At 47.5% G+C, this 27,447-nt stretch overlaps 2 protein-coding genes across 2 annotated transcripts in view; one reads left to right on the top strand and one right to left on the bottom strand.

The window, feature by feature from the left end:
* The window catches only part of LOC119386563 (probable ubiquitin carboxyl-terminal hydrolase FAF-X), a 326,343-nt gene extending 307,066 nt beyond the window's left edge, over positions 1–19,277 (bottom strand). Inside the window, exons 1-2 of the mRNA XM_037653846.2 lie at positions 19,107–19,277; positions 5,782–5,833 (exon numbers count right to left, since the gene is read on the bottom strand). The gene's annotated coding sequence lies outside the window, so the exon portion shown is untranslated. The remainder of the gene's footprint in view (positions 1–5,781; positions 5,834–19,106) is intronic.
* Positions 266–2,047, top strand: LOC119385380 (tigger transposable element-derived protein 6). Its single transcript, XM_037652829.2, has one exon. It carries the CDS (start codon positions 455–457, stop codon positions 2,045–2,047), a length of 1,593 nt encoding a protein of 530 aa, XP_037508757.1. The 5' UTR covers positions 266–454.
* Positions 19,278–27,447: the final 8,170 nt, after the last annotated feature.

The raw sequence follows: 27,447 nt of genomic DNA, 5'->3' as shown, positions 1-27,447 counted from the left end.
CAAGATAACCGCTGGTCAATAAGAGTACAGTCGAGTCCACTTATAACAATACCGGTTTTAACAATATATCGGATATAACAATGAAAAGCCGCGGCACCGTCAGCTTTTCATTGTATTCAATTTCGAGCGATACTGGTTACGGACACCATCGGCGGCGGCGGCGGACAACTACGGCGCCAAAAACGGCCGGTGAAATGATCTCATAACAGCTTTCGCTGTAAAAGCACCGGGGCGCCTAAGCCGCCGCAGCAGCAGCGGTGCTGTGTGCACTGTGCCGACCTCCCCTATTCTTCGCTAATTTGGCCACGTCTCCAGCTCCGCCGTTTGCACGTGTTCCGAGTCTGGTGCTTACCAGCATCGTTTTCCTTGCCTGTTGTCACTGTTCCTGTTCTGTGGTCACTGTCGCCTCGATCCTCCTGTCCCCGCACGCGCGGACATCGTTGCGCGCACAACGATGGCAGACCGTCCTCCAGAAAGCGACACCCCAGTGAAGAGGAAGCGAACGGCAATACCGTTGGAAGTTAAGCGTAGCATTGTGAGAGAGCACAACGCCGGCGAGAAAGTGAGCAGCTTGGTGCGCAAGTACGGCCTGTCGCAGCCGACTGTATCCTGCATCATTCGCAATGCACTCAAGCAAGCCGAAAGTGACAGCCATGCCAGTGCTAGCGGTGCTAGCCATGCTATGGATGACGGCCAGAAAAGGGTTAGGCACGGGGCGTACAAAGACGTGGAAGATGCACTGTACCAGTGGTTCCTTAGCGCTCGCGCTATGAATTTGCCAGTCAGTGGTCCCATTTTGGCGGAGAAGGCGAAGAGGTTCGCGTACCTCCTTCGCAACACTGATTTCCAGCCTGGGGGTGGCTGGCTTCAACGTTTTAAGGAGAGGCATGGCATTGTGTACAAGGCAGTCGTCGGAGAGGCAGGCTCGCTGGATGTAAATGCTAGGCAGAAGTGGTTGGAGGAAGCACTGCCCTGCATCCGCGAAGCCTACGCGGACCGAGACTTGTACAATGGTGACGAAACAGGGCTCTTTTTTCAGATGCTACCCTCAAAGACGCACGCGCTGAAAGGCGATGCCTGTAAGGGCGGCAAACAGAGCAAAGTGCGAGTGACAGTTTGTTTTTGTGCTAACATGGACGGCAGCGACAAGTGTCCCGCCTTTGTGATAGGCAAGTCGAGGAATCCTCGCTGTTTTCGTGGTGCCGCGAGGATACCTGTTCGCTACCGCCACAACAGGAAAGCGTGGATGACCCGCGAACTTTTCCGTGAGTGGCTGGTAGAGTTCGACGAGAGGATGCAGCGCGAAGGCAGGAAAGTGGCGCTGGTGCTCGACAACTGCACCGCCCATCATACCGCCCAGAAGCTGTCGAACGTGGAGATTTTTTTCCTCCCTCCCAACACCACTGCGGGCTTGCAACCCATGGACGCAGGAGTGATTGCTTGCTTCAAGGCGCTGTATCGGCGTCGTGTTTTGAGCAGGCTGGCGCTGAACCTGGACATCTCCATACGTGAACACCGACCTGCGCCGGACTTCAAGGTTTCGCTCCTGATGGCCGTGCAGTTCACTTTTGCGGCATGGGCAGAAGTCGGCTCCTCCACCATCGCGAATTGCTTCTGTAAGGCGGGCTTTGCTGGGGATTCCAGTGAGGCGGAAGTAGAAGGCCGTGACGCTCCTGCCGACGCAGAAATGACCGAACTTTGGTCGTCGGTGAACGGTGGTGATGGAGACGCGTCGGGACTTGAGGAGTTTTTGCACGCCGACGACGCACTAGCAACAAATGAGGACCTCACCGATGAGGCGATCGTCGCTGCGGTCACCGGCGCGGAAGACGGCAGCAGTGACGACGAGGAGGAACCGGAACCCGTGCAGGTTGTGTCGCATCAGGAAGCGTTGCAAATGATCGACTCCCCGCACAATTTTGTGTTTGCTAAAAACCTTCCGCTCGGCCACGCGCAGCAGTTGGACGGTTTGCAAAAAGATGTCACTAAGACGGCCAGTAAGCAGTCGAAGCTGACTGCTTATGGTTTTCTACCTGCTAAAAAGTGAAAAGTGTAAGCAACTTCCCCCTCATTAAGTGCTCTTGTTTATCATGTTCCCCTCATTAAATGCTCTTGTTTGTCACGTTTTCTTTGTTATTTTCGGGATAACCCGCTTATAACAATAATCGGTTATAACAATGATATTTTCATGGCACCTCAATATTGTTATAAGTAGACTCGACTGTAGCTGACTAGATTCCGAGAGAAGGCAAACGCATGAGGGGGAGACAGGAAGTTAGGTGGCCAGATGAAATTTAGAAGTTTGCAGGTATAACATGGCAGCAGAAAGCACAGGACCGGGTAGATTGGTGGAACATGGGAGAGGCCTTTGCCCTGCAGTAGGCGTAGTCAGGCTGCTTATGATGATGATGATGACGAGATGGTGCGAACACGTCAAAACTTGCTAAGTACACGGAAATCAGATGCAGCCTGACATCATCCTTGAATTCGCAGACATCTAGACACATTGGAGGTCCTGGAGACATGCAACTACAACATGGCTTTCATGAGCGTCGGCAGGATTTTGTCTTGGGGGGGGGGGGGTGCAAAGCCATGTTGCATGGCGGCTGGGAGAAGGGGAGAGTACTGGTGTAGCTTGGGTGGGGGCAAGTGCTGGTGTGGCTTGAGGAAAGCAAGTGCCCCTTTTGCACCCCCCTGCCGACGCCCATGATGGCTTTACTCCTTCGTAAACTCAGCTGACATATAGGGTGTTGTTTTTTAGACAATACAGGTTTTTCTAAAAATGCTACGACAGTCAGACACCTGTTGTTTTCACATACGAACTCGACGTCAAGGTGGAAGTAATTTGTCAAACCTATAGTTGTATTGAAATGATTAATTAACAAAAAGATCAGCGCAGCTTCCGCTAAGTCACACAAGGCTGGGTACCCACACAGCAGAGCAGGTGGACACCTAGTTGGTACTGGCTGAGGTAGGCTTTTACCTTCTCACCTCTCTTTTTCCCACCCCTTTCTACACTATACTATACTACACTATACATCTCTATGCTTGCTCTTTTAGATGCGGAGCATCTTATGGCGGAGTTCAATCCGGTGGTGGTGGTGTGTGGCGTAACGACCCTTACTGCGCATGCGCGTCCTCTCCTCTCCTACGCTCCCCCTCTCTCGCGCGCCTTATTCTTTCCTCTCTACGCAATGCCGCGATGAGCGCCAGCGCATGCGCGTCCCCTCCCCCTCTCTCTCCTCTCCTACGCTCCCCCCTCTCGCGCGCATGTCGACCGCGTTTCCCGCTTGCCCTGTGAGAATTAACGGCCAGGCTAGAGGGAAGACATGACGCGTGTAGCGTTCCTCTTCGCGTTCCACGACGCGAGGTCGGTAGCATGCCCAACGAACGCCAACGGAATGCAATCGTGCAAGTCTACAAGCTTATATGTCTAATCAAAAATTCAACCACCTGCAATCGTCTCCAAATGCGACGAAACATTGTCAAATCGTAGAATAGATCGTTTCTGAAGGCTAAAAGTTTATGTCTGATCAGAAATTCAACCTGCTAAAGGGGACCATGAGGCTTCGCATCGCCTCATGATCCCCTTTAGCGGGAGATGGTGTAATTTTTGTTCTTTCTTTGTGTGTTTCCTTCTAGCTCTTTCACTCTCCATCTTTCTATCCTTATATCCAGTCTTTCTATTTTTATTTTTCTCTCTCTCTGTATTCATTCTCTCGCCTTCTATATTTTTTTCTCCAATTCCCTTCCTTGCTTATTTCTCTCTTTCTCTTTCTACCTTTTTCTTCCTCTGTACCCGTTCTCCCCTCCTCCTTTCCCTCGTCCTCACCGTCAAATCTGTCTTTCTCACCCTCACTTCCCTCTCCCATTTCCTGCTATACTATACTATACAAGGCTATGCCATACTCGGCAGCGTGCCTGGATAGCCGAGTGGTTAAGACGCTCACCTTCAGATCGTGGGTACGTGGGTTCAAATCTTGCCTTGCCAAAAAACCCTTTCCCTAAGGATTTTTCTGTATTTATATTTCTTTCTCTCTCGCTGTACTAGTTCTCTCGCCCATCAGGATTATTGCATCCCACACCGGAGAAATCAGCGCGTGTGCTCTGGGAGCGAAGCAGAAGGTGAAGACGACGACGAAGAAGACCAAGAGAGCACGTGCCAGTTTATGTGACAATAATTTCTGTTCGCTCTGCACGAACTAACCATTGGCTTCAACGTGTTCCACTGTTGATTCCTTAATAAATAAGCTTTGTCATTATAAATTGAGGGCAGTTGTCTATAATGTCACGAGGTCGTGACATCGATGAAGGCAGCAGTCAGTGTGTCCAAGATGAAACTCTTTATTTGGCCGAACTTGTGGCCGGGAAATAGAAAGTCAAACTACAGAAATACACACTGTACACTGATAGCGGCGAACAGAGCGTCGGCCATCGAAAAACTGAACCGCGGCAAGGCGTGTCAGCATTTACACATGCGGCATGGACCATTAGAGGCTTATCGCTGGTGCTGCGTTAGTTCAAGAATGATCTCATCTGTTCGCAAGGAAAGTATAGGGGATGATGTTATATTTGTAATTATGATGTAAATGTGAAGATAGTAAAGTGGACGAAAAAATACAAGCCGAAGGTCGCAGGTTCGGTCCCTGCCGGCAGCAAGTTATCTTTTCGCCCACTGTACTTTCTTCCTATTTACATCATAATTATTACATATAACATCCCCTATACTTTCCTTGGCTTTCTTGTCAGTTAGTTCTAGAATTGTGAGGCGGGCGATTTTAAGGGTGGATTAAAAGGCGAGTCTCATGATAAAGCTTATTCAAGGCGGGTGATTCAAAGAGTGGATTAAAAAGCAAGTACGTGTGACTTATGTAAGGCAGGCAATTTAAAACGGGATTGAAAGGGAAGTACGCGTGACATTTATGTAAGGTGGGCAATTCAAACAGTGGATTCAAAGGAGAGCCCCATGATGAATCTTATGTACGGCGGGCGATTCAAATGGTGGATTAAAATGGGAGTCACAAGATGAAGCTTACGTAAGGCAGGCTATTCAAACATTGGATTGAAGGCAAGGGATCATGTGATGAAGCTTACGCAAGGCCGGCGATCCAAAGAGTGAACTGAAAAGGTGAGTCTTGTGATGAAGCTTATGCAAGGTGGCTGATTCAAACAGTGGATTGAGGGGAGGGGGTCATGTGATGAAGCTTACATAAGGCGGGCGAGTGGATTGAGCAAGGAGCTGAAATGGCAGAAGGTAAATGATAGGAAAAAGACTGAGGAGACAGCAAGAAGAGTCAGTTAACGCATGTCGACCAGAGCCGTCAACGGGAACTACAGACCTGACATAGTGCAAATAAAGAAACAACCAAGGAATTAGTTGGAAGTAATCGGGCAAAACAAAAGATACTTGAAGGAACTGAATGGAAGGGGCAACAGCTTCGCTGTCCGATGACTTTTACGGTGTGGAACTGGCTAAAATTTTTTTTACTTTATTTAATAAGGTTACCAAATATTGGAAAATACCTCCCAAATATTGGAAAATAGGGAGATGAAAATAAAAAAAATAATTCTCCAATGCACTGTGCCTATTTCGTAACTTAAAGACCAAGCAGCCTTCAAAATTATTTATTCAAATGAAATTGATCTGAGCATAGACTTTCGAACAGAAGTTGCATGCAGCACATTTCCCCTTTCACAAATAAAATATGTGTAAAACTATGCAATGTGGCAGAAACACATCAGGCCACCCACAATGAAAGAGCACAAATGAAAAAAACGCACCAGTGCTGTGGGGGGCAGTGCTCAGCTGCCAGTCATGGTCCTCTGTGGGTGCCTGCACAGAGACATCGGCATAAACATCTTGTATGGGCTATTATTTTGTCATCTAAAGCAAACTTAGGACTATATTTTTCAAACATTTGTGTCCAAGATTTAGCATTCAGCCCGACCCACATGGAGTGCTTTTGCTAATGTTTTCTGGCGTTTTGTTCACCAGCATCACCTGGCATCGATGCTGGCGGTGACAGCAGCTAAAACGAGTTCTGGACATTTTAGACATCAGCACCATCACTTAGAAGCGGCTAGATGACTGAAGACAAATATGTGCACGGCTGGCAACATCACTGAACAAATATGCAGTAATTATGACACCGTGTTTCTACTTACAAAATAAATGTGCAAATTTTGTAGCAATAGAGAAATGCTTAAATGGCACAAATCTGGGGAAAAAGTATTTGCGCACATGAACAATTTTTTTTTTCAATTTAAGCTGTATAACTGCCGCAAATATTGCAACTGTGTATGTCAAGGTGTTCAGGATTATATACCCCCGTATTCACAAACAATCCTTTACTCGACCCTTTACTCGAAATGCTACTTGAGGGCCGTTTTCCAATTCACAAATCCCTTCACTCGAAACGCACCTCGACTGGAGCAAGTCTCGAGCGTTTTACTTGAGAAAGTCAAGGTAGCGCGGGAGCTACCTTGAATCGTTCTTTGAGTGAAGTTTCTGCGTGAGCGTGGCGTCTATGCGGAGCGTGTCTCGCTTCATCGGCGTTTCTCGATCAATCACGCTGCCGCCACCATATCGCCGCAGCATTTCTTTCAACAGTGAAGGTGCGCATTTACTATGGAGCTGTCTTCAAACAGTTCGGAAACGGCCCAGTTATACTGTGGCTCTGAGACAGACGGCCATGATGTCTAGAGGACCACTTGCTTGTGCCGTGATGTGTTGTATTCTGTGCAAGAGCCAGTGGATTACCTGCTTTCGCATAGTCGTTGTGCAAGTGTTCCAAGTCTTACTACGGACGCCATGCTTTCACATGTATTTCGATGAAGATCATACGCGGCATCAGTTCAGGCCCAGTGGGAAAGCCTTTACAAACAAGCGGTAGGGAAACATAATAGCAGACTTTCCTCCAATTAATGGGTAAATTATTTGAGCTAGCTTTATGCATGTGTACCTGCCTATTCATGCGCCGGCATTCACCGCACTCCTGAGCGGCTTTCACTCAGGCAAATCTTCACTACCCTAATCAAAATACGATGAAGCATACTTCCGTAAGTCGATCTTCTGTATCAACGGGAAGGTACGTTCTCCTATTTTTTCTTCCCATTTTCCTTCTCATTGATAAGATCACAATTTCGGACTGTTGAGTTAAAACAAAAGGCAATGTAATTGCTGACGAGTACTGTGCAGCTGAAGGTATTGAAAGTTATGACAACTACATGATTTGTAGCTTCGATATACAGTATTTATGCAGCTCACAATATCTATGAACGACCAAGCCCAGCTATAGGAAATACAACCAGGAGGTCGTGCAGTATGAAACGTGAATGTATGCAAAAATGCATGAAATGTCGTACCAAACACAGAGATATAATAGTAATACAGCAGAGAAAAATTTTTATATCAGATTGTTTTATTTTCAAGCTTAGTAATAACACTACTTCAAATAAAGCAACGACTGCAATTTGTAAAAAAAGAACACGCAGTATAATTGTGGACATTCAAGCCATTAGATAATGAAAATAGTGGGCGTTGGATAGTCACATGTCTGTTCAGCTGTGCAAGTGCCTGGCCCAAACATGTATCAAAATAGACAAAGCTCATTAACTCAACAAAAGACATGTCTGTTCTCCAACGCAAAAAAAATACTAATTAATGTGTAACTAGAAGTAAAGAAAAATGCAGCTTTGATGTGTCATTGTGTTTTTCATTATTTATTGCCTCTTTATTTTGTGCAGAGACCGGGCTGCCGGCAGGAGAACACAGACCAGCACTCTTTCCAAACGTGCAGCCCTTGCATGGCAATATACAAGTGCAGCGAAGCTGCGGTTAATCTGTCTAGCTGCACTGCATTAGTCACGCTAGTATGGCTACCGCCTGTTTCTTCTTTATGATGTCCTACGAGCTCAAACTCGGTATGAACAACTGAGTTGTTCATACCGAGTTTGACAGTATGAAGGCTGCATATGCTTGATTGACGAACACCTTGTAGCTTACACACTTGTACTTGTCACCTACGTATTTCTTCAGCAAGCACATAAAATAAAGGTTCATTTACCCATTGCAATTCATTTCTGCTCAGTCGAAGTGTCAATACCTAAATTAGCGTTATCCTTCTCCTTTCGTGTTCGGACAGGGTCGCAAAAACAGCATCTGCTCCGATTCCACAGGAAACCAGTTCTACAAAAATCAGACATGTTCTATAGAATGCATCACCATTCCTCTTCCATGGAAGTGAGGTGGCACAGTTCCAACAGGCCGGCACACTGTTACAGCAATAGCGAATATTTACATATATTTACAGGGTTCTTGTGACCAGAAGTAGCCACGATGACTTCAACATACTTGAGCATTTTTGACACCATTTCGTTGCTGTCATGTTCGTTGATTAATCAGAGTGAACTACTCTTCCCCTTAGCGACACTTCCTCCCAAGTTGAGAGCACCCACACAGTCGTTTTTAAAACAGAACAGCGCCAAAGTCAGAAGCGGCTTCAGTCTCATGATGTGCACAGTCACCAAGGATGTTCTATGGATTATGTACTGCCAAAGCTTCGCAATAGAGTACAGACATTGATGTCCTCCTCAGCAGGTATTCCCAGGAGTCATCAACTGCAAATTAAACCTAAACCTTTAGTACATAGGACATTCGTGCACTAAGTACAGGCCATCTGCACTTCCAGAATGGGAAGACAGGACAAAAATTTTTAAATCTGGCCGCTGCGTGGACTTGGAGACAGAATTTAAAAGAAAATTGAAAACGTCCACAGAATATGTCACGTTAGTCATATGACCAAGTGCAGGGCAAATAAAAAACATTGGTAGAAATAATTCACTGCTAACTCCAGCATCCTTGGAAGATTAACATTTTGCATGAACCATACCTTATGTCAAGAAACACTGTTAAGAAAAGAAAAAAAAACACACCAGTCCCTGTTAACCGACAACATATGCTGCTAATTTAAAAAAAAACGACATTACAAAACGGCTTCCGCAGATAGTAGAGAAAAGACAAACGCTTGCTTTCCTCAACTTGCGTAACAGTCTAACTTGAACGCTCAACCACACGTATGACATATCTATTACTTAACGCGACTGCGGGACAACCTTCAATAGCAGCGGCGAGCAGTATATTTCGCTTTTTCTATTGAACGAAGCGGAACCACTACTAGAACGTTGCGCTAAAGCACCCAGAAAATGAGGGAAGAGAAGTAACAATTGCACAGGCCCCTGTAATCATTAACCGTGCTAGTACTCCCGCAGTGAGAGCAAATTTACCTATGACAAGTAATTCTTGCACTCGGCGCAGTGTCAAATTCACAAAGCACACCAGTGTAATATGGTTCCATGTAAAAATGACTCACTCACCCGCATCATCCGTTCTGTAGCTGCATCAGCGATCAGAGGGATCTCAACAGCACGAAGGTAAACAAAGCGACAAATCGTCCGCTCGAGAGGCTGTGCTTTTTGCCATCACTCGTGTAGTTCATTAGTCAGAGTGAAAGCTGGGTCACAAACAATTCACACGTAGACACTACCATAATTATAAACCACGATTAACAGACGCATGCGCAATTAAACAAATTAAGCCCACAGAGACGATCAGCAAAATACAAAGTGAAGCAAAGGCAGCTGCTCTTTCGGTACTTTCAGCAGCCGGGTTGCGACTGTTGCTAGATTTGAAGCGAGGTTTTCGCTTACTCTATTGGATCAAAGCTTACGGAAGCTATGCTACAGATCTCAAGGCGGGACAATGTGAAATTATAACAAAGAATATTTAAGAAAAACACATGTTTATCATGCAGAAACAGCCATTTGCTAACCACATTTAGGAATATTCTCGTTATCAGACGGCTTTTTCGGCCCCCATGTTTCACTCGAGTCAAGGGAACGTTGGCAAAGCGTCCCTTGGCAAAGGAAAGGTAGAGGAGAGTTCAAGAAACGCAGTGGCGCCTTGAGTGAAGGAGAGTTGAGGAGAGGCGTATGTCAACCAAGTCCACACTAGAGCACTGCACGGGCCCGGGCCATCCGAAGCGTTTTCCGGCGGGCCCGGGCCGGGCTCGGGCTTGAAAGTGCGGGCCTGGGCCGGGCCCGGGCTTGAAGCCGAGGGCTTGGGCCGGGCCTGACTCAGGCTGGCCCGCAGTGTGTTAGTTGTACACTTCTTTTAAATAAGTTTTGTTGCTGTTTTATTTTCACTATACTGTCATTGCAATGACTTGTCACGTGCCATATACAGAACATTTCATTTGGTATTACGTGCCCAAACCACGATATGATTACGAGACACGCCAGGGGCATAGCCAAGGGGGGGGTTGGGGGGGTTCAAACCCCCCCCCCCCCCGAAATTTTTCAATTTTGCTTGCGTATATAGGCACGCACACATACAAACGCACGCACGAACATACATAAAGTATGGTTGAACCCCCCCCCCGAAAAAAATTTCTGGCTACGCCCCTGAGACACGCTGTAGTGGGGACCGGATTAATTTCAACCACCTGGAGTTCTTTAACGTGCACCTAAAGATAAGTACACAGGTGTTCTTGCATTTCGCCCCCATCAAAATGCGGCCGCCGCGGCCGCGGGAATTGCACCCGCGTCCTCGGACTTAACGGCGAAACAGCTTAAAGGAGTCCTGACACAAAAATTTTCGCCCCGCGTTTTTTTGCTGCAATGTGTTGCTGGGGGCCTGTTAGTCATAACACGGCACATCGTTAGCTGCAGCGCGCGACAGATAAATAATTACAAGCTCCTCATTACCGACACAGCCTCAGTTTCGGTTTGACAGAGCTCCAAAAACGGCAAGCCGCCGGGAGCAACTATCACCACCTAGCGAGTGAAACGCTCGGTCACGTGAGCACAAAGAACAGTGACGCATTTCCGCGCGGTCTGTCGTCGTCGGGCTCATCGTCGTCTGATGGCGACGATTTTCTTGCGGCGGGGATCGAATGAATTTTCGACGTGGCGAATCACTTCATGTTTGACCCGCTGGCGAGGAGCGATTCGTCGGGAAGCGCGTCAAAACAAAAATGGCGGCTACGACGTCATCGTAACTTGTACCGGCTGCAACGGTTACGTAGGGGAAGTAGGGGGGTCACCTCGGGTCACCTCCGAGGGTGTCAATGCACTAGGCGCGGCCTATAATGCTGGATCGCGCTCGCGAACTTCAAAATTCATATAAAATACCTTCCAAGCTTTATTCGCTGCCGATATTTTGCAGATGGTACACGCACGTACACGGGAATCGATCCAGCAGGCTATCTCGGCCGCGAAATTTTGTGTCAGTACCCCTTTAACCGCTGAGCTACCACCGCCGCCAAAGCAACATTTCGATGCATGTACACTCTGGAACAAGCGCGCACTGGATAAGTTTAGTAATGAAAGCCCGGGACCGGGCCGGGCCCGGGCCGGACCTACGCTTGGGACCACGGGCCCGGGCTGGCCTCGGCCTTTTTAAAGTGGGCCCCGGCCGGGCCCAAGCCGAAAAATCTGCCCGTGCAGTGCTCTAGTCCACACATTCTTTCTTAATCATTCATTCTTATTTCTTTAATGATTCATTCTTTCTTAAGCAGGCATTCAACTTCACTGTACACAATCAAGTATGTCTCATTTCATTCCAGAAGGAATAGCTGTAAATGCACTTGCGTGCAGCAGCTGTGCGTAGGTCGTACGATGCATGTGTTATAGACCTTATGCAAAATTGCTGCCATCTGTCGGAGGTTTGACGAAGCTACCGATTCGACGCCATGTTGGAGACTTGTGTCCAAATCGTACTGCTGTCGCTGCTATTTCTTTTTGCTTGCATCTGCTTTGATAGTGGGCAATCGGGGCATAAAAACGTCAGACGAGCTTGTACACGTTACCGGCATTTCCTAGTTTTTACATTGACAATTAATATGTGTGAAGAACTGCCTCACAGTGAGAAGAAGGTACAAGTTTGTCACCAAGTCACACGTAGGCCTGTTGTTGTTGAGAATTAAGCTTTGCGCTAGGTTATAAATTTTGTCTGTTTTCAGTGTAGCAGTGATGGAAGCGACATTTTGCTTTTTGGAGCACATTTTGAAGCAGAAAAAATACTTGTTTGGAGTAGCTATTGACATTTTTGGAACAGATGGCAAAAATATTCCATACTAGCATACTATACAAACTGTACTCGCGGACTTTTCTTGGAAATTAAGGAAAGGCTACGGGGGCGAAGCTATTTCACATGTACTGCTTCGCGAAGTAGTCCGGTTTGGCACGCATTTAGAATTTAGTTTCAGTTTGTGAACCATCCATATCTCCTGTGACGGCTGTTCGATTATTCGAGCGGCCATGGTCGAATAATAACATTGCATACCATTTGTTTTGTCTGCTTACATAGCCATTTGTTAGTGAAATTTGTCACAAGCCCCTTTGGCGAGTCATTGGAAGAGCTAGAGGGTGACAAATGCTCACCTGAAGACAAAGATGCTATTTTGACTGTGAGGTGCACGTAAAAGGTGCAACGTTTTCACACGTGCAAAAACATGAAATGACACTGCATAAAGTAAAACAAATATAAATTTTATATCTCCTTCGTGTGTGCTGCGCCTCCTTTCTAACAGTGTCCTGTAGAAAATAGAGCAATGTTGTTGTTTTTAATTCTCATGCAGAAAACACGGACGCAATTGTGGGACTATATTCTTGAGTGGTAGCATATGCATAGTTTGGCTCTGTAGCCTTCTTTTCATTGCCAAGAAAAGTTGTGTAGAATGATAGTAGACAGACAGCTTGTTTTTTGTTTCGTTCAGGCTCGCTGGATGATCATGTGCTTAAAGTTCATTGTTTTCAGTTTACCAGCGCCATTTCGGAGCAGGTCCGGAGCAATTACTAACAAAAATTACAGTTCGGAGCAGCATGGAGCAGCATTTATCTTTTGGAGCAGTTTGGAGCAATTGGAGCAGCACTTCCATCACTGGTGTAGCGAATGAAGAGTTGTTAGCCGTCGGAATATCATGCATGTAGTGTAGGATGGTTTCGGGGAGGCATTAGCGCGCGACGCAGCTGGACACAGCGATGACGGTAAGAATGTTTTGTTGACCCATTTCAAAGCGTATTTCATAAGGGACAGCTTACGTGGACCTAATGTATTGTGCGTCTTATTTTAAATAAAATGTTGTGCTGTTTGTTATTTTTGAAACAAGAAATATTTCACTGTTGTAGTTACCGGTCTGTGTTTTGCATAGAATTACCGCACAGTTAAAATGTAAGAAAGGTCCGCTTCTACGCACGTGAAAAGTGAACATGAAAAGCGTCACCTAGGGTGGATACACAAGCTTGGTGGTAGTGGGTTTACTTAAAGGGACACTAAAGGCAAATATTAAGTTGACGTTGATTGTTGAAATAACGGTCCAGAAACCTCGTAGTGCTACTTTTATGCCAAGGAAGTGCTTATTTTGAAATAAAATCACGTTTTAGTGGTCCGCATCGCGTTAGCGCACTTCAAATCACCCGCCTGAAATCCGACTTTCATACGTCACTGCTGCCGTGCCCAACGCTGCCCGCCTTTACTGTGCGGCCACCGACACTAGTAGCAGCAGAGCGAAAGTAGCGGGACCCACAGCAGCAACAACGGCCATCGAATCTTGCCGCAATAACCGCAATGGATGTGAACGGAGAACTTGGCAACGAGACATTGGCTCGCGACGCTGGGCTCCAATTCAGCGACTTGAGCCCCGATTAACGCGGTATGCTGCTGAGGGCTCGTAGTGCCGGCGTCGTTGCATGCGGCATTTTGTCGAACTTTCTGTCAGAGCGACTTTCACGAGCGCGCAAAACACACGCGGCAGTACGCGATCCCGAAACTACCACTGAGACGCGACCGTGTGAGCGAAGCAGGGCGCCGGGCGAAGCGTAGTTCGGTGGAAATGGAACCTTTGAACCACGCGCGTCGTTCTCCATGGCAACGCCGCAGAGGTTCTTTTTTCCATGAATCAAAGGTAACGAACAAACAGCATTTTATAACTTCTTTTGATGCACGGAAGATTCTTTTTTTATTGCTGCTAGTTTGATTACTAGTGATTTATTGTAGGCAGACTCTCATACGTCATCGGGATCACTTCGAAAATGTCCCGCTCGTGGCGCTCATCATGTGATACATTTAGCTTAATTTCTCGGTAAGCAGGGCACTGCTGTTGATAATATTGTCGTTTTAGAAGTTGTCATACATTGAGCTTTCAGTCTGACATAAATTGTTATTTGCCTTTAGTGTCCCTTTAAACATCGTTGTAGCACGGCAAAGGACACGAAGACCAGAAAGAAACATTTGTTGCAAGTTAGGGCTGTGTGTCGTCGTACGTTTCTTTCTGGTGTCCGCATCCTTTGCCTCACTACAACAAAGTTTAAGAAAATGAAAAGCCTTAGTTGCTTCAAGAAGTAGGCGCCGATTAGCTGGTATTTTATTGAATATCCTTCCGACATGTACTAGTAAATAACACGATCCGCCAAGAATATTCGGGTTCACATCGTCGCTTTCGGGGCCTACTGGCGCCTTACAACTTCAACCCGTTGCAGCAAGGCAGTTTTGCATCACAGACTGAATACTTGCAAAACCACCTCAGCGCGTAACCAACGGTAGCGCACCCACGGTCGAATGTAACACATCTGCGGGAAGAGCATTTTTTTCAGTTTCATACAAAAAGTGCCACACACAAGCATCTGCTAACATTTCATAGCACACAGGGGTGGACACAGGATTTTTCCGAAGGGGAATCAGCGTCAGCTGAGAGAACCTAATATGTGCACATAAATAAAGAAGAAAGTGGGGGGCGGGGCGGTCTGGCCATCCGGGCCGCCCCTCTGAATCTGGTAGTAATAGCCCATGAAATGCTTAGAAAATATGCATAGGGAAGCAGTACGCGCAAAGCATCCCGCCAAATGATACCTTGTTAAGCTTCAAAATCGAAAACAAACTACGAACAACACGCTCCAGCACTATCGCTGAGAGTCGATGACACGCAAGAGCTACCTAACATGTAACTGTTATCGCAATGTGATAAAAAAAGTAATGGTGTCAACAACTGCGCAGGCAAGCACGAGTAGCCGCAATGCAGCTTTGGAGCTTGAACACGCAGCTGGTTTATCTGTGCCTGCAAGTACACGGCGTGAAAACTGTCTCGTTCAGGCATGACACGAAAGAGTGTTCTCTGATGAGTGCCAATGCTTTCACATACTGCATCTGTTAAGAACAGCGAACGTAAACACAGCGTTAGTCGTAAGCAGTAGCCGGAACAACGGAACGATCTGCCGCTTCTCGTCGGCCGCAAGGAAACCTAATAACATATGGAGGCTAGTTTCCTGAAAACCTTTTTTCAGCATCCCAATTTCCTAAATGTCAGCAACACGGCACATGAAAATATGTCGGCACTGATTTTCCTATCAGCCGCCACACGTCGATATGTACGCTCAGTGTGTCCATGTGCGGAGCACGCTTTGCCTTCAACATGGTGTAAATGTGCATGGCGGCCACTAGGTGGCAGCAGATTTTGCATAAGGTCTATTCCCACCGAATGTATGCGATCTTATCCAACAGGGTAGAAGCCTTTTGTGTCATATCCAGACCAGGGCTCTTGACATCTAGCAATGTAGTGGGTGTTCTGCCCTAAAGAACTCCATATGAAAAGAACCCCTACCAGGCACAGCTGGGTGAATCACTAGTCAATACTTCCTCTGCAGTATTTTCTCCACATTAATGCTGCCTTCTTACAGGCTTTCCCATGCTATGTGGCTGCATTTCCTGGGGCAATTATTTTTTTTTTTGTCCTAACAGATGGAACCTGTAGAGTGTGAGCTTCCTGTCATTTGAAGCATTCTCTCACTCTGTCATTATAAATCATTCAAGCCCTGTTGTGCGCGAGCAGATCTTGGCTTTCCAAGTTGGTGTCAAACCTCATTTTGGCTAAGATCCGCCACTGTACCATTTCAGGTGGGTGCACTCGTGAAACGCCACCTGCTGGAAAAAAAAGTTATTCGTTTCTGTACATCTCTTTTCGTAAAGAGACTTGTTCTACAAGCATACAGGCCTCCAACTCGGGCTCCAAATCAAAATTAATGTCGTTGATATTCTTTACTCGATAATCACATCAGCTTTTTGCATGTCTGGCCATTGAACTCTTTGGAGCAACAGCAATCAGTTGTACATGTGTTTCATGTTTGTCAAACCGAAATGTTGCCTGTGCTTGCATTTGGCACAGGTCCCACCCTCTTCGGTTTGGTCCAGTTCACTTGAGCCTTCTACACACTTGCTGTGGATGTAAGTGGCTTCAGCTCTGTCAACCAGTTCTGCAGAGAAAAAGATGTTACTGAAGTTGAAACTCGATTTAAGGAAGTGATGACCACACTCAAGTTATTTTACTAAATCATAAATTTTGTAAAATCGAGAAAAAGAATGTTGAAACCATGCCTGCACGTCTGAAATGTCCTCGAGGGCAGCCCAGACATAGGGGAGACCATGTCCAGGCAATGCACGCCAGGTAAACGGTCACGTGAAGCTATCACAGGTTACCGATATGCGATAATGCAGAATATGAATGCAGTGATTCTGTAAGCAGGCTGAGCGAGAAAGATGCTAGGAGCTGGTAGTGCTATCTGTTGGAAACACCATGAAATAACCAAAGCAACCACCTACAGCCGGGCCTGTTGCTCTGTGTATGGGCACAGCCTTGTCAAGATAAAGCTAGGGCGCCTATATGTTTTAACAAGATAGCATTAGTGTGCACAGTCGAAGAAAAACCCTATCGATCAAAATTAGAACAGAATCACCTATTCTAACTCAAGTTATTTCAGGAAAAAGCTTGTTAGGTCCTGCTTGGAGGCCAAATTAACTAATTAATTCTGGTTGATGACACCACTGAATCCTGTGCTTATATCCCAGGGAATGGAAATTTCTTCATTAAATCGGGCACTTTGTCAAATTGGGTTTCGTTAGGTCAAGTTTTAACTGTATTTACATGAGCATAAAGCACTGCTTCTTTTAACCAAAGAAAACGAAAAGCATTCGTTCAACATGCAATAGCCAAGCTAAGTGCCGGAGTGTGCTTTACACACCTTGGAGACATTTTAGCGCCACTTACACAAGCAGAATGACACTCCGAAAATTGCACACTAAGACATTTACACGTTTCCAAGTGCACACAAGCTTCCCTGCTAAGCATTTGCCATGGGCTTGACAGAAACATTTATACTGGTGTTTTAGAATCAAGACTTGAAATGTTAATGTCTTTTTTTCGATAACCAAAGTTTTATATTTATTTTTCATTACATTTCGCTTTCCTGTGGCACTATATTAGTTATTCTGTACCGTCCCCCTGCTGTCTTGAAAAAAAGAAAAAGAAAGCAGTCTATTCATTTGCAGCTAAAAAAACGTCACCAACAGGGTGTTATAAACCTTGGTTATGATTCCAAAAAGGAACCGCAGTTTGAATCACATGCACTTGCGCCCATTCAGTTTCACATCCTGAAGACTAAGCCTCTCCCAAGTAGTCCTGCTGTCACCCAATAATGCACCCAACAATATGGCACTCGCTCATCTCACCTTGCACGTGCATAATCTCGCCAATATTGCTTCCTCTTAAATTGATATGGCACTGAGCTGCCTCCTTGGCAATCTGTACACACTGCCACACAACAGTTGCTTGTGGAATCGCGATATCTCACATATGTGCAGATTTGCTAGAGACAGTGGACAGAGCATGAAGTGCCCAGTAAGTTGTGAACTTTGATGTAAGTGCAATGAACTAGCTTCATGCCCTTGTTTTACGTGTGGTGTGGCAAAGCAGGTATAACTGGACACACACTCACCTTCATGGTTCAGTCGTCACGAAGTTCAAACCGTGCTTCGTGGAGATCGCTTCGAATGCACATTGCTGATGACGCAATGCCCGAACAATACACAACATCACTGCAAAGGCTTCTCGGCCACAGCGTAAAACGTGCACCGCATAAATCATTTCTTCGCCTTCTACGAGGCAGCACGTCCCTGTTGTGGCTTCCAAGAGCAACATTATACATTCAAGCGGGAGCTGCTTCCCGAGTTTGAAGTGCCATGCTCTGAATGGCAAGTGACAGCGACCACAACACAGGCACACATCGCACCAACTGACAGAGAGATTTGTGGTGGTGCCCCCACAATCAGCGAAGACTGCGATTCCTCGACACCCAGTTTTCTGCAAAACATTCGTGGGGCTCACAAGAAGTGCCCGATTTCAGCCCTCTACTGAACAGCACGCCAATCAACTATCATGTGTATGTATCCAGCCGGCAGTCGGCTCCTATAGTCACGTGACACGATGCCGGGAGTGCGTCCTGGCCAGTCCCGCAAAGCATAGTTTTGATATTCATGTCGGCCGAGATGCGATTGCTCCCAGCCTATCAGGAGAGCACCTGAGGACCTCCTGAACGGCCAGTGGGGCCGCAGGAGCCAGAGCGCTACCCCGCTACACACGTTGGCTGTAGCGGACGGTCGATCTTACACACCCCCGACAAGAGGAGCCTAGCATGCAAAACCCGTTGTTTGAGCACTTAGTGCTCAAAACAGTGCTTTGAGGGAATATGTATCGCAAGCGAGGTCGCTGCACGCGGGAGATGCCCGGCTTTTCCCAAAAAAACATATTTCTACCTGAAGTTGACTACGTCGCTTAAGGCAACCAACCATCGGCGACTGCCGGGAGAAATTTTTTTTCAGAAAGTATCCCGGCTGCCGGGAGAACTGACTCACCCACAATAAATCATACCCAAGTTTCCGTACTGTCGAGTGTGTTTGGTTAACGAGATGACTTGGAAGGGGAGACATTCGTTTGAAGAGCTCATAGGTCAATTCATTTCGGCGAGCTTGTTTGACGATCTCTTCCGAGCTGTACCAAGGCGACGATGCCACACAACTGAGGGGGTACTTTCACTGTGCACTTTTTGGACAGGGTTTTCTAAGCTCGGGGACGTTAGCGAAAACCCGCGAGTGGCGATCGCTCTTGTCAAAGCCACATCGCAAAGGCAAAGCAACACGGTGGACGTCAACCGCGGAAACGCTGCCAAGGTCTGTCAGCAGGGACGCGATCGAAGCCAGGGAGGCGGTTTGACGCACTTACATGATTATGGGCGATTGTCGGGAACACTGCTGCGTCGAACTACTGACAGGCCAATGTGTTGATGGCTGTGCTGACCACCTAAAGGTATCGTTCGATTCTTTAGACGCACCGGCACACACAGACGTACGATAGTAGGCCTGAATGCCAAGGATTGCAGGGAAGAAGTATCCTGGTAGCCAGACTATGTAGCCACCATAGCTAGACTGGCTAGACGTCGACGGCAAAAAGGCTGCTCAATCGCTATTGGAGGAGAATTGCACAAGGTCGATACAACTTTCTAAGAAAATTGCGGCAGTTGGAAAAAAATATGCTACAACAAGTTCGACCCAGTAAGACCCACCGCAATTTGTCATGAATCAGGACAATGCCTCGGTGCGCGTGCTTTCCGCTGCGTCGTCTGCTACTGCGGCCGCCATTCTCACGTCGCTTGTGCAGGACAAATCGACAAGAAAATCGTTGACGTAAAAGAAGCTTCTCATAACTCTACGCGGGCTTTTCTCTCGGAAAGCGCAACGTGTGTGTCTCCCGATTGAACGTCTCCCGATTGAACTGCGTCTTCACCGCTACCACGCAGTCAGTTATTGCATAAAAATGATCGGCTGTTCACCCGAATACACGATAAAGAACACCTGAATGATGGTCAACATTTCCGTAGACCTCCACTACGGCGTGACTCATACTCATATTGTGGCAAGGATCGAGATGCGTACTTATTTTTTTAAGTCACCCTTTCTACCCACAAATTTTCATTATTTGTTCTTCCGCCCCCTTGTTTTAATTTCTTTGTTTTTTAAGCCTTTATGCCTTAATTCTCGTTTGTACCGCAAAGGAACATAATAATGCGGGAGGTACTGGGCTCTATTACCCACGTGCATGGAGCCCATGTGCCACGTACACATTGGATTTAAATTCTAATGGCTATAAGTACCTCGGGGTTCCGGTAATTTTGTTCTATCCGTTCGTTTTAAGAACGCGTACAAAATCGCGCCACATATCTCGAGACAGGCCCGTAGCCAGGATTTTTTTTCGGGATGGGGGGGGGGGGGCACTTACTGAAAACTTTGACTATTTGAGAAAAAACATCTATTCTCATCATTTATCAACTTTGTAAAAACACCTACTATCACCAAAAATTTCGCAGGGGCGTAGCCAGAAATTTTTTTCGGGGGGGTTCAACCATACTTTATGTATGTTCGTGCGTGCGTTTGTATGTGTGCGTGTATATATACGCACGCAAAACTGAAAAATTTCGGGGGGGGGGGGAGGGGGTCGAACCCCCCCCCCCCCCCCGGCTACGCCCCTGTTCCCAAGCCTAGAAAATTACAGCGGCCGTCGAAGACGAGTGTTAGTTTAATTCACCTTTTATCAACCTCAGCCAGCTTTTTACGTCTCCAAACTTCGTAATTTTATTACTTTGTCCAACTCTGCCATCCTTGAATGCATATGCGTGCGCACGGGGGCGGGGGGGGGGGGGGGCAGGGTGGCGGCCGCCTTCCCTATTCATCTAAGAGGGAGGGGCGCAAAGTCTGCCCCCACACATTGACATAACAGGGAGAGGGGGCGATGCGACTCGGTGGGGGGCGCAATGTCAGCGCTACAGTGACATAATTGGGAGGGGGGGTCGCTGCGACGAACTTTCGCCCCCCCCCCCCTTAAGGTAAACCCTGCGCACGCCTATGCTTGAATGCGTCTCGCGTATCTCGCCCATTCGCTCTAAAACGTCTCGCTCATGTGTACTGCGCGCATCTGCAGACTGCCGGAATATGCGCGGTGTTTATTTTTGTCCTCTGATACATATTCTGCAGATGCTCAGTCTTCCGATTTGTTCTACTGATCGATCCTCAATTCTCTTATCTCTTTCCCTACAAGTTTTAGCCCAAGCAATGGCAATTATATATGCAATGGGTAAAATGGATGCTTAATTACTTAATTCATTGATCAGATAGGAGACGGTTACGATACGTTTTCGAGTACCTTCCTGAACCTAAAGTACCCCTAAGCACCTCCGGTGGTTTTTTTTTGTTTTTTTTTTAACATTTAAAGTAAACACGTGCATCAAGTTAACAATGTCACCACGACCCAATTGGTTTATTGGACTGGTGAACCACCGATGGCGGCACTGCGAACGGCGCTGCGGTAAAACCCCTTGATCTTGGGAAAGTACTGTCATTCATTGTACTCGCCGCCGCGCGCGCGTCCTCCCGTTCTCCGCCGCTTTTTCTGCACGATGATTGGTCTCCTTCGCCGTTGCCCTTAGAGACGCGTGGATCTTGCGTTTTGCTGGTATTTTTCTTTTTCGCTCGCGCCATTTTACGCCGGGGCTAAGCGTGATGGCTTGCGCAAGAAGCAGTGGCTGCAAAACATCGGCCGAAAAAACTTTGTTCCGAGAAAGAACAGCGTTCTTTGCGAGGTAAGGCGCTTGTCCTATTGCTCGTATCATATATAGCATCGCCGAATGCTACATTTTAAATATCCTTCCGGCCTGCTCATCAACGTCTTTTTTTTTTTTTCTAGGCTATTTGTGCGTTGCTTAAAAATGGGGTTGACCTCAATATGCTGAATATTCAGCTGATAGTCCATCACCTCGCATGTCGGCAACTGTTATTCAGGCTAAAGTGCACAACTATAGGATCTGCTTTGTGCTGCGAACAATTACGCGCGATGATAGAGCTTCTCGATCGCGCTTGTCGTGATTGTTAGATTCCGTTTATTGTGAATGTTTGCTGTAAAAAACAAACGAATGGACCAACAGAGGTGACACTTACTGGCGCTGGTTCCCAAATGAGGGTTCTTTTTTTTGTGTGGCGGAGGGGGGAGGGGTGAGGAGGATTCACACATAAAGTTCGGGACACAAATGCGAACAGTCGCATGGAACAAAAGAAACACGCAAGCACAACGTACAAAAAAAAAAAACCAACAACATTCTGATAGCGAAAGTAAGCTGTTATCTAGCAGGCCGCGACCGAAATGGCTCGTCTTGGTCACGCCTGCATTAGCAATTCTTCCGTTCACTAGTGAAAAACTAGATTCTCTTATACCGGTGTCACACGGGTAGTTTTGATCGCGATCAGAATCAGTCCGGATCAAATTTCTTGATCGCGATCAACAATTAATAATCGCTGCTATTTGGTCCAAACTAATCCGGATCGAGTTTGGCGCAAACGTCAGTCAAATCGCAATCTGGGAGCCAGATATCGATGAGCAGATCGCGATGATCTTGATCCCGATCGGGCCTGATCGCGATCAAAGGTGCCCTTGTGACACCAGTATTACTTACGGCGTTGTCTTCTACATGACGACTCACCTTAGTTATCATTTTTTTTTTACGCGCCGTGTTTGTGCTTTCCTATTTTGCTTGCTCAGATTCGCATTAGTTACTCTACTAATATGCGTGCTTTCGCAAATAAACCCCAGGTACAATACAGCGCTTATCCGTGTGGCCTCTCCTCGCCCGTTCGTTTCTTTTTCCGCGCTGTAACATTCTTGCAGGATACGTTGTCCGTTTCATTGAAAATTGGAACAGCGGCTTGTAGAGGTGTTATTCTTCCAGCTGCTTTGATATGTGCTTCAGCCACCCAAATGCAACGAATGCAGGCCCTGAAAGAATGAAATGAATGAAAGAATACAGGGCACGGTATTTTAGATGAGCAGCGCCAGCTACTGTTTCTTTTTCAGTTCGTCAATTTGCTTTTGAATTTGGATGCCACGCACGCATAACTAGGAGACGATTATAATTTGGTTTTTTCGCGGAGACGACGTGCAGGGGGTGTTCTACTGATCGCGCTCGCTTGCTGTTGATATCTACTTCGAGGCAGAGGCCGAAAAATTCTCGCTCTGATAGCAGATGTTTTAAAATTACCCTTGTGCGGTTTTTTGGAGAGCTTCTTTCTGTTCATGTAACACGAGCCAAAATCATCGCAATGTGTTTTGACATTCGTACGGAATGTCACCTCTCACAGGAAAACCGAGTGCTAGTTTCTTTGACACGAACGCCAAAATACTACTCTGGAAAATCTTTCTCCGGCGCTTCTGTTATTGCGGTAGATGAGTTACTGTTGGCGTCGCTTAATCGTACTGACACCGCGCAAGCGTCTTGTTCAGTTCACCGCGCAAGGCTACTTTCACGTCAGGATAACACTTGGATGGACAATGTATTATCCACGAAGTCATTTCAAGAAGCGACGCCTGAGTTGCACATGCGCGCACAGGAAAGAGACAAAAAATCCAGGCACAGGCGGACATGACGCAAACGAAACTATATCAGATGCAATAAAGCATGTTATCATGTGGCAGAAAAAACGTCGATCTGCATGATGGAACGCTGCATAAAGCTCCTCTTAAATTAGCATGGCCCATTTACACGGCTTTCGAAAGAAACTAATATTTTAATAAACGTTCATTTCAGTGTTCTCGATCTTGTTATCACCATTTTTCAAGGTTTTCTACAGCACCGGGGCGCGAAAGTGGCCCGGCATCACGCGCCATCATCGCGTGCGTATGATTGTGTACGTGTATCTAAGTACGTGTGTGTCTGTATCGCGTGTGTGTATGTTGTGCGTGTCTTTATCACGTGTGTATGAGCGTGTGTGTGTCTGTATCGTGTGCGTGCGTGTCTGACAGTGGCATTGACACAAAAAGGCTTCGGGCTCACTCATTTAAGTTCAGTTTAAGTAAACCACCACATTCCTTCTGGCTGCCTTCTTTGAGCTCATCAAGACCACAATTATGAAAAAAATTCTCGCCTATGGGGAACGTGCATTGAGCTGGTGGCGCCGCTATGCGGGAGTGAACGAAACGAATTGGCGTGCTACGTGCAGCAGCCGCTCCACGCGCCGAGCCGTGTCACGCCGTTGGAGGAGTTTTGCAATGTCGCGCATGAATTGCTGCGTCGTCAACTGCGCTAATAGATATAAGAAATGCCCTCCTGGAAGAAAGTTCTTCCGTTTTCCGGGGCGAGAAAGCTTCCTAGACCAGCGGGAATGGTGGATTCGCAGCGTACGGCGTGTGAAGTAAGTGATCCTGTGCATGGTCATGAAGTACACGTTGTAGCTAGTTCGCTGTGAATTTACGCTCCACGCAAGTGAACCGGTATTTTTACAGTGTTCAAACGGAACCGAATGGCAGCCGGCAAAGTGGTCTCGGGTCTGCAGTGTACATTTTGTTGGCGCAAAGTCATCGACGGATCCAGCTTCTCATTCGTACGCTCCTGTTGTTTTTCCGCCGACGTACCGCAAAACTTCGGCGACAGCTGAAGTTTTGCTGACTCTTCACTGTTGACAAAAGCTACAACTGCTGCTGCATGCTTGCAGTGGCCTTCAACACCGCCCCTGCAGTTGCAGTGAGCTCTGGTGACCAGCCTATAGTTGCATCAAGCTGGAAAAGAGAATACTCAAATTACACCCGGCCTCTGGGCGGTGCAATTGAAAAAGCGTGTTTTTGGTGTTGATAGTCTAAAGTAATTAATGCTGAAAAGTACACATGCATATTACAGAGCGCGTGCACTTAAAGTTACGTACATCAGCCAACAGTTATCTCGCAGTTCACGGCGATGACCATATTGTCAAATTACTGGACGCCGTCGCTTAGCTGTACGTGCGTTATTGTTACGCTGACCGCAGTTCAGACAATTTCATAGGCACATAAAGGCGAGCATCATTCAATCATGCTCATTTGCAGGTAAAAAAATGTTATTCGTACGCCCTACGTATAAGCAGACAGCGCAGTTCATAAACGGGAAGAGTAAGAAACAAGAGCCGGATGCGTGGCACAATGCATTGGGGACCGCGCGAATTTTAAGTTTTATTACACCTGTATTACATTTGCCCCTTGACAGCGCTGCGCATGCAAGCGGTGCCGCGCCACGCTGTTTTTATGCTACGTGACGGCCAAGATATCGCTTACAAAGATGACACGTAACACATTTACCCAAGCACTCATGCAGCCCGAGCAACGTCCACAAACGGAACTGCAGTATAGAAAGCTTCGCACAATTGTTAAGGCATCACTAAACGCAACACGGGAGGCGATCGTACGTACTACTTGCGCCGATCGCACTCGGTTGCCCTCAAGACAACATCTCGCTACAGCACATGTTTGACGTTAATGTCATCGTTTACTCAGTAATAAGCAGGTAAAATGATGAAAAAGCGTGCGCACAAACATCGATGATGACGGCACATGCTTCCTGCTTCACGTTGGCCTGTTGCACGCATCTCCCTTTTAGAATACTCTGTCCGACCGTGCTCTCTTCCGTCACGTCGAAAACGTGCCTGCTGCGGCATAATTTGTGTTCTTTCTCTTCGTTGGAGGCTCTAAAAAACCCTGCGCTGTTTACGTTCTTGAAGCCGGCGCACTTTATAACACCAGTCGCCATCGCGCACACGCACGTCCACAAAACGCGAGCGCAGCAGGAGAGACGAGATTTCGTAGCACGACACTTGACAACTGAGTGGCCACTCGCGGCGCTGACGGCGCGCTGGCGCACTGCATTGTCGCGCCACCTGTAGGTGCCGCACGTTTCCCATACTTTATGCTGGTTACATTATATGCGCTTAATACACCTCCGCGTTACGCACAGCCGAGGCGGTGACAGAGAGGTAAACCGCTCAGCCGCCAGTTGGTATACTCATTTTTTTCGAAGCGCTCATTTGTATTTATCGAAGCGTCTTAAAAAAATATATTTGTCACTTAATTTGTTCTATCGGAAGCCCACTTTCGTCATGACTATTGCTTAAGAGACAGGTTCTCATTTAATGCTTCAAGGGGCCGATTAAACAAGCGCGCACAGTCATTCTAATGCGGCTGCGGCGAGCCAGTGGTGGGTTCAGCGTGTTCAGCGTGCCGTGCGCAGCGCTCCGGCCAGGGGAGGGGAGAAAAAGGCGGGGATTCGGCTTTTGTCGTCTGCTAGGCTGCAGCGCTGTCCTGTCGAGTTCTTATATCTTCGGTCCTCGTTTTATGTGCGCTTATAAGCTTTGTGCTTCAAAATGAATGTTCACCAACTAGCCCATCTCACCGTCTTGCTGCAGCTAGAGCGTCGCACAGCGTTCCTCGTGTAATGATAGTTCTTTAGATGGCTGCTAGCATTACTGGAGGTTAAGAAGCGTTAACATTTAACGTATCTCCTATATACTGTGGTGTCGTGCCAATCGACTAGTCCTTGTTCAATTGGTTTTTACTTATGTTCACGTTGCCTTTACCGAACACCACCGCGGGTTCGAGCACTGGAAGCTTCATGCAGTGTGCCGCGTCCTCGTTCGTCTCGCGCCCGTGTACCGTTCGAACTGCTGCGCGCGAGAACTCGGCCCGTCACCGCGAAGGGACGGCGAGCCGTCGCGCGCAGCGAGGGAGACCCTAGGCGACACTCTCCAAATTAGGGATTTATTACTGGGATTACAAAGAGATCAATAATTGGACACAGCCAATCGTACGTAACATAATTACACAGGACACCAATTAGCTAATACAAGATACCAAATGTGGCCGCGAATGGCACACCCACAAAACGAACAAACCGAGAGGCAAGTTTGGAGAGCCGACCTACCCTTCGACCAGCGCTCACGCGATCTCGCACCCCAGAGCAGAAGGAACACTTCATATACGGTGCACGATCGCGAGGCGCTGCCTCGGGACTTCGAGACCGCGGAGGGGAGCGCGCGCCCGCCGAGGACGGAGCCCCGACAAGACGACGTAACTGCCGGCCGGCGACGAAGAACAAAGAACAAAGGATCGCCGCCGGCCGGAGATGCCAACACACATACGCACCCTCCGAGGTCCCCAAGTGGTCCCTCCGAACCTCGGCGCGCGCCCCCGCGTCTAGGCGAGCGCGAGCAAGGTCCGAATCCCGCCAAAATTGGGCCAATGGGACACCGGGTTTAACCTTCGAGGACGGGGTGGCAGCAAAGTGACGGCGATTTATGACCAGCTGCCACCCGTCCGGTCGAGAGGAGAGAGACACGAGAATTCTCCAGGGGAAGATGCGCCGAGCAACTGGGGCGAACCACTGATCCCCAAGATCAGTGGGGCGAACGCCTGAATCCCCACATCACACAGAGCCATCGCGGTCAGGATCATGTCACCGAGTTCAGGATCGTGTCACCGGCCGGTCTGGAGGCTCGCTCGCGCGCGCCTCCAGACCGGCCGTGGTCAGTCCGTCGTACAGTTGCCCACCACTCAGAAAGCCTTTTTCGACCGTGACTGCCACCGCGTATCGTCGTCCTGCAGCGCAGCCTGTCGAATCATGGTCTCGTGTAGTCGAATCATGGTCGTCACCCTGCGTGCATCCACACACAGGGTGACTCCAAGGTACCTGTACTCGTTGCGTGCGGCCAGCGGTTCTCCTCCC

This window comes from Rhipicephalus sanguineus, chromosome 3 (assembly GCF_013339695.2).
Source record: "Rhipicephalus sanguineus isolate Rsan-2018 chromosome 3, BIME_Rsan_1.4, whole genome shotgun sequence".
Classification (NCBI taxonomy): Eukaryota; Metazoa; Arthropoda; class Arachnida; order Ixodida; family Ixodidae; genus Rhipicephalus; species Rhipicephalus sanguineus.
Note: the sequence above shows the minus strand (reverse complement) of the source record. Positions and strands in the feature narration are given on the sequence as shown.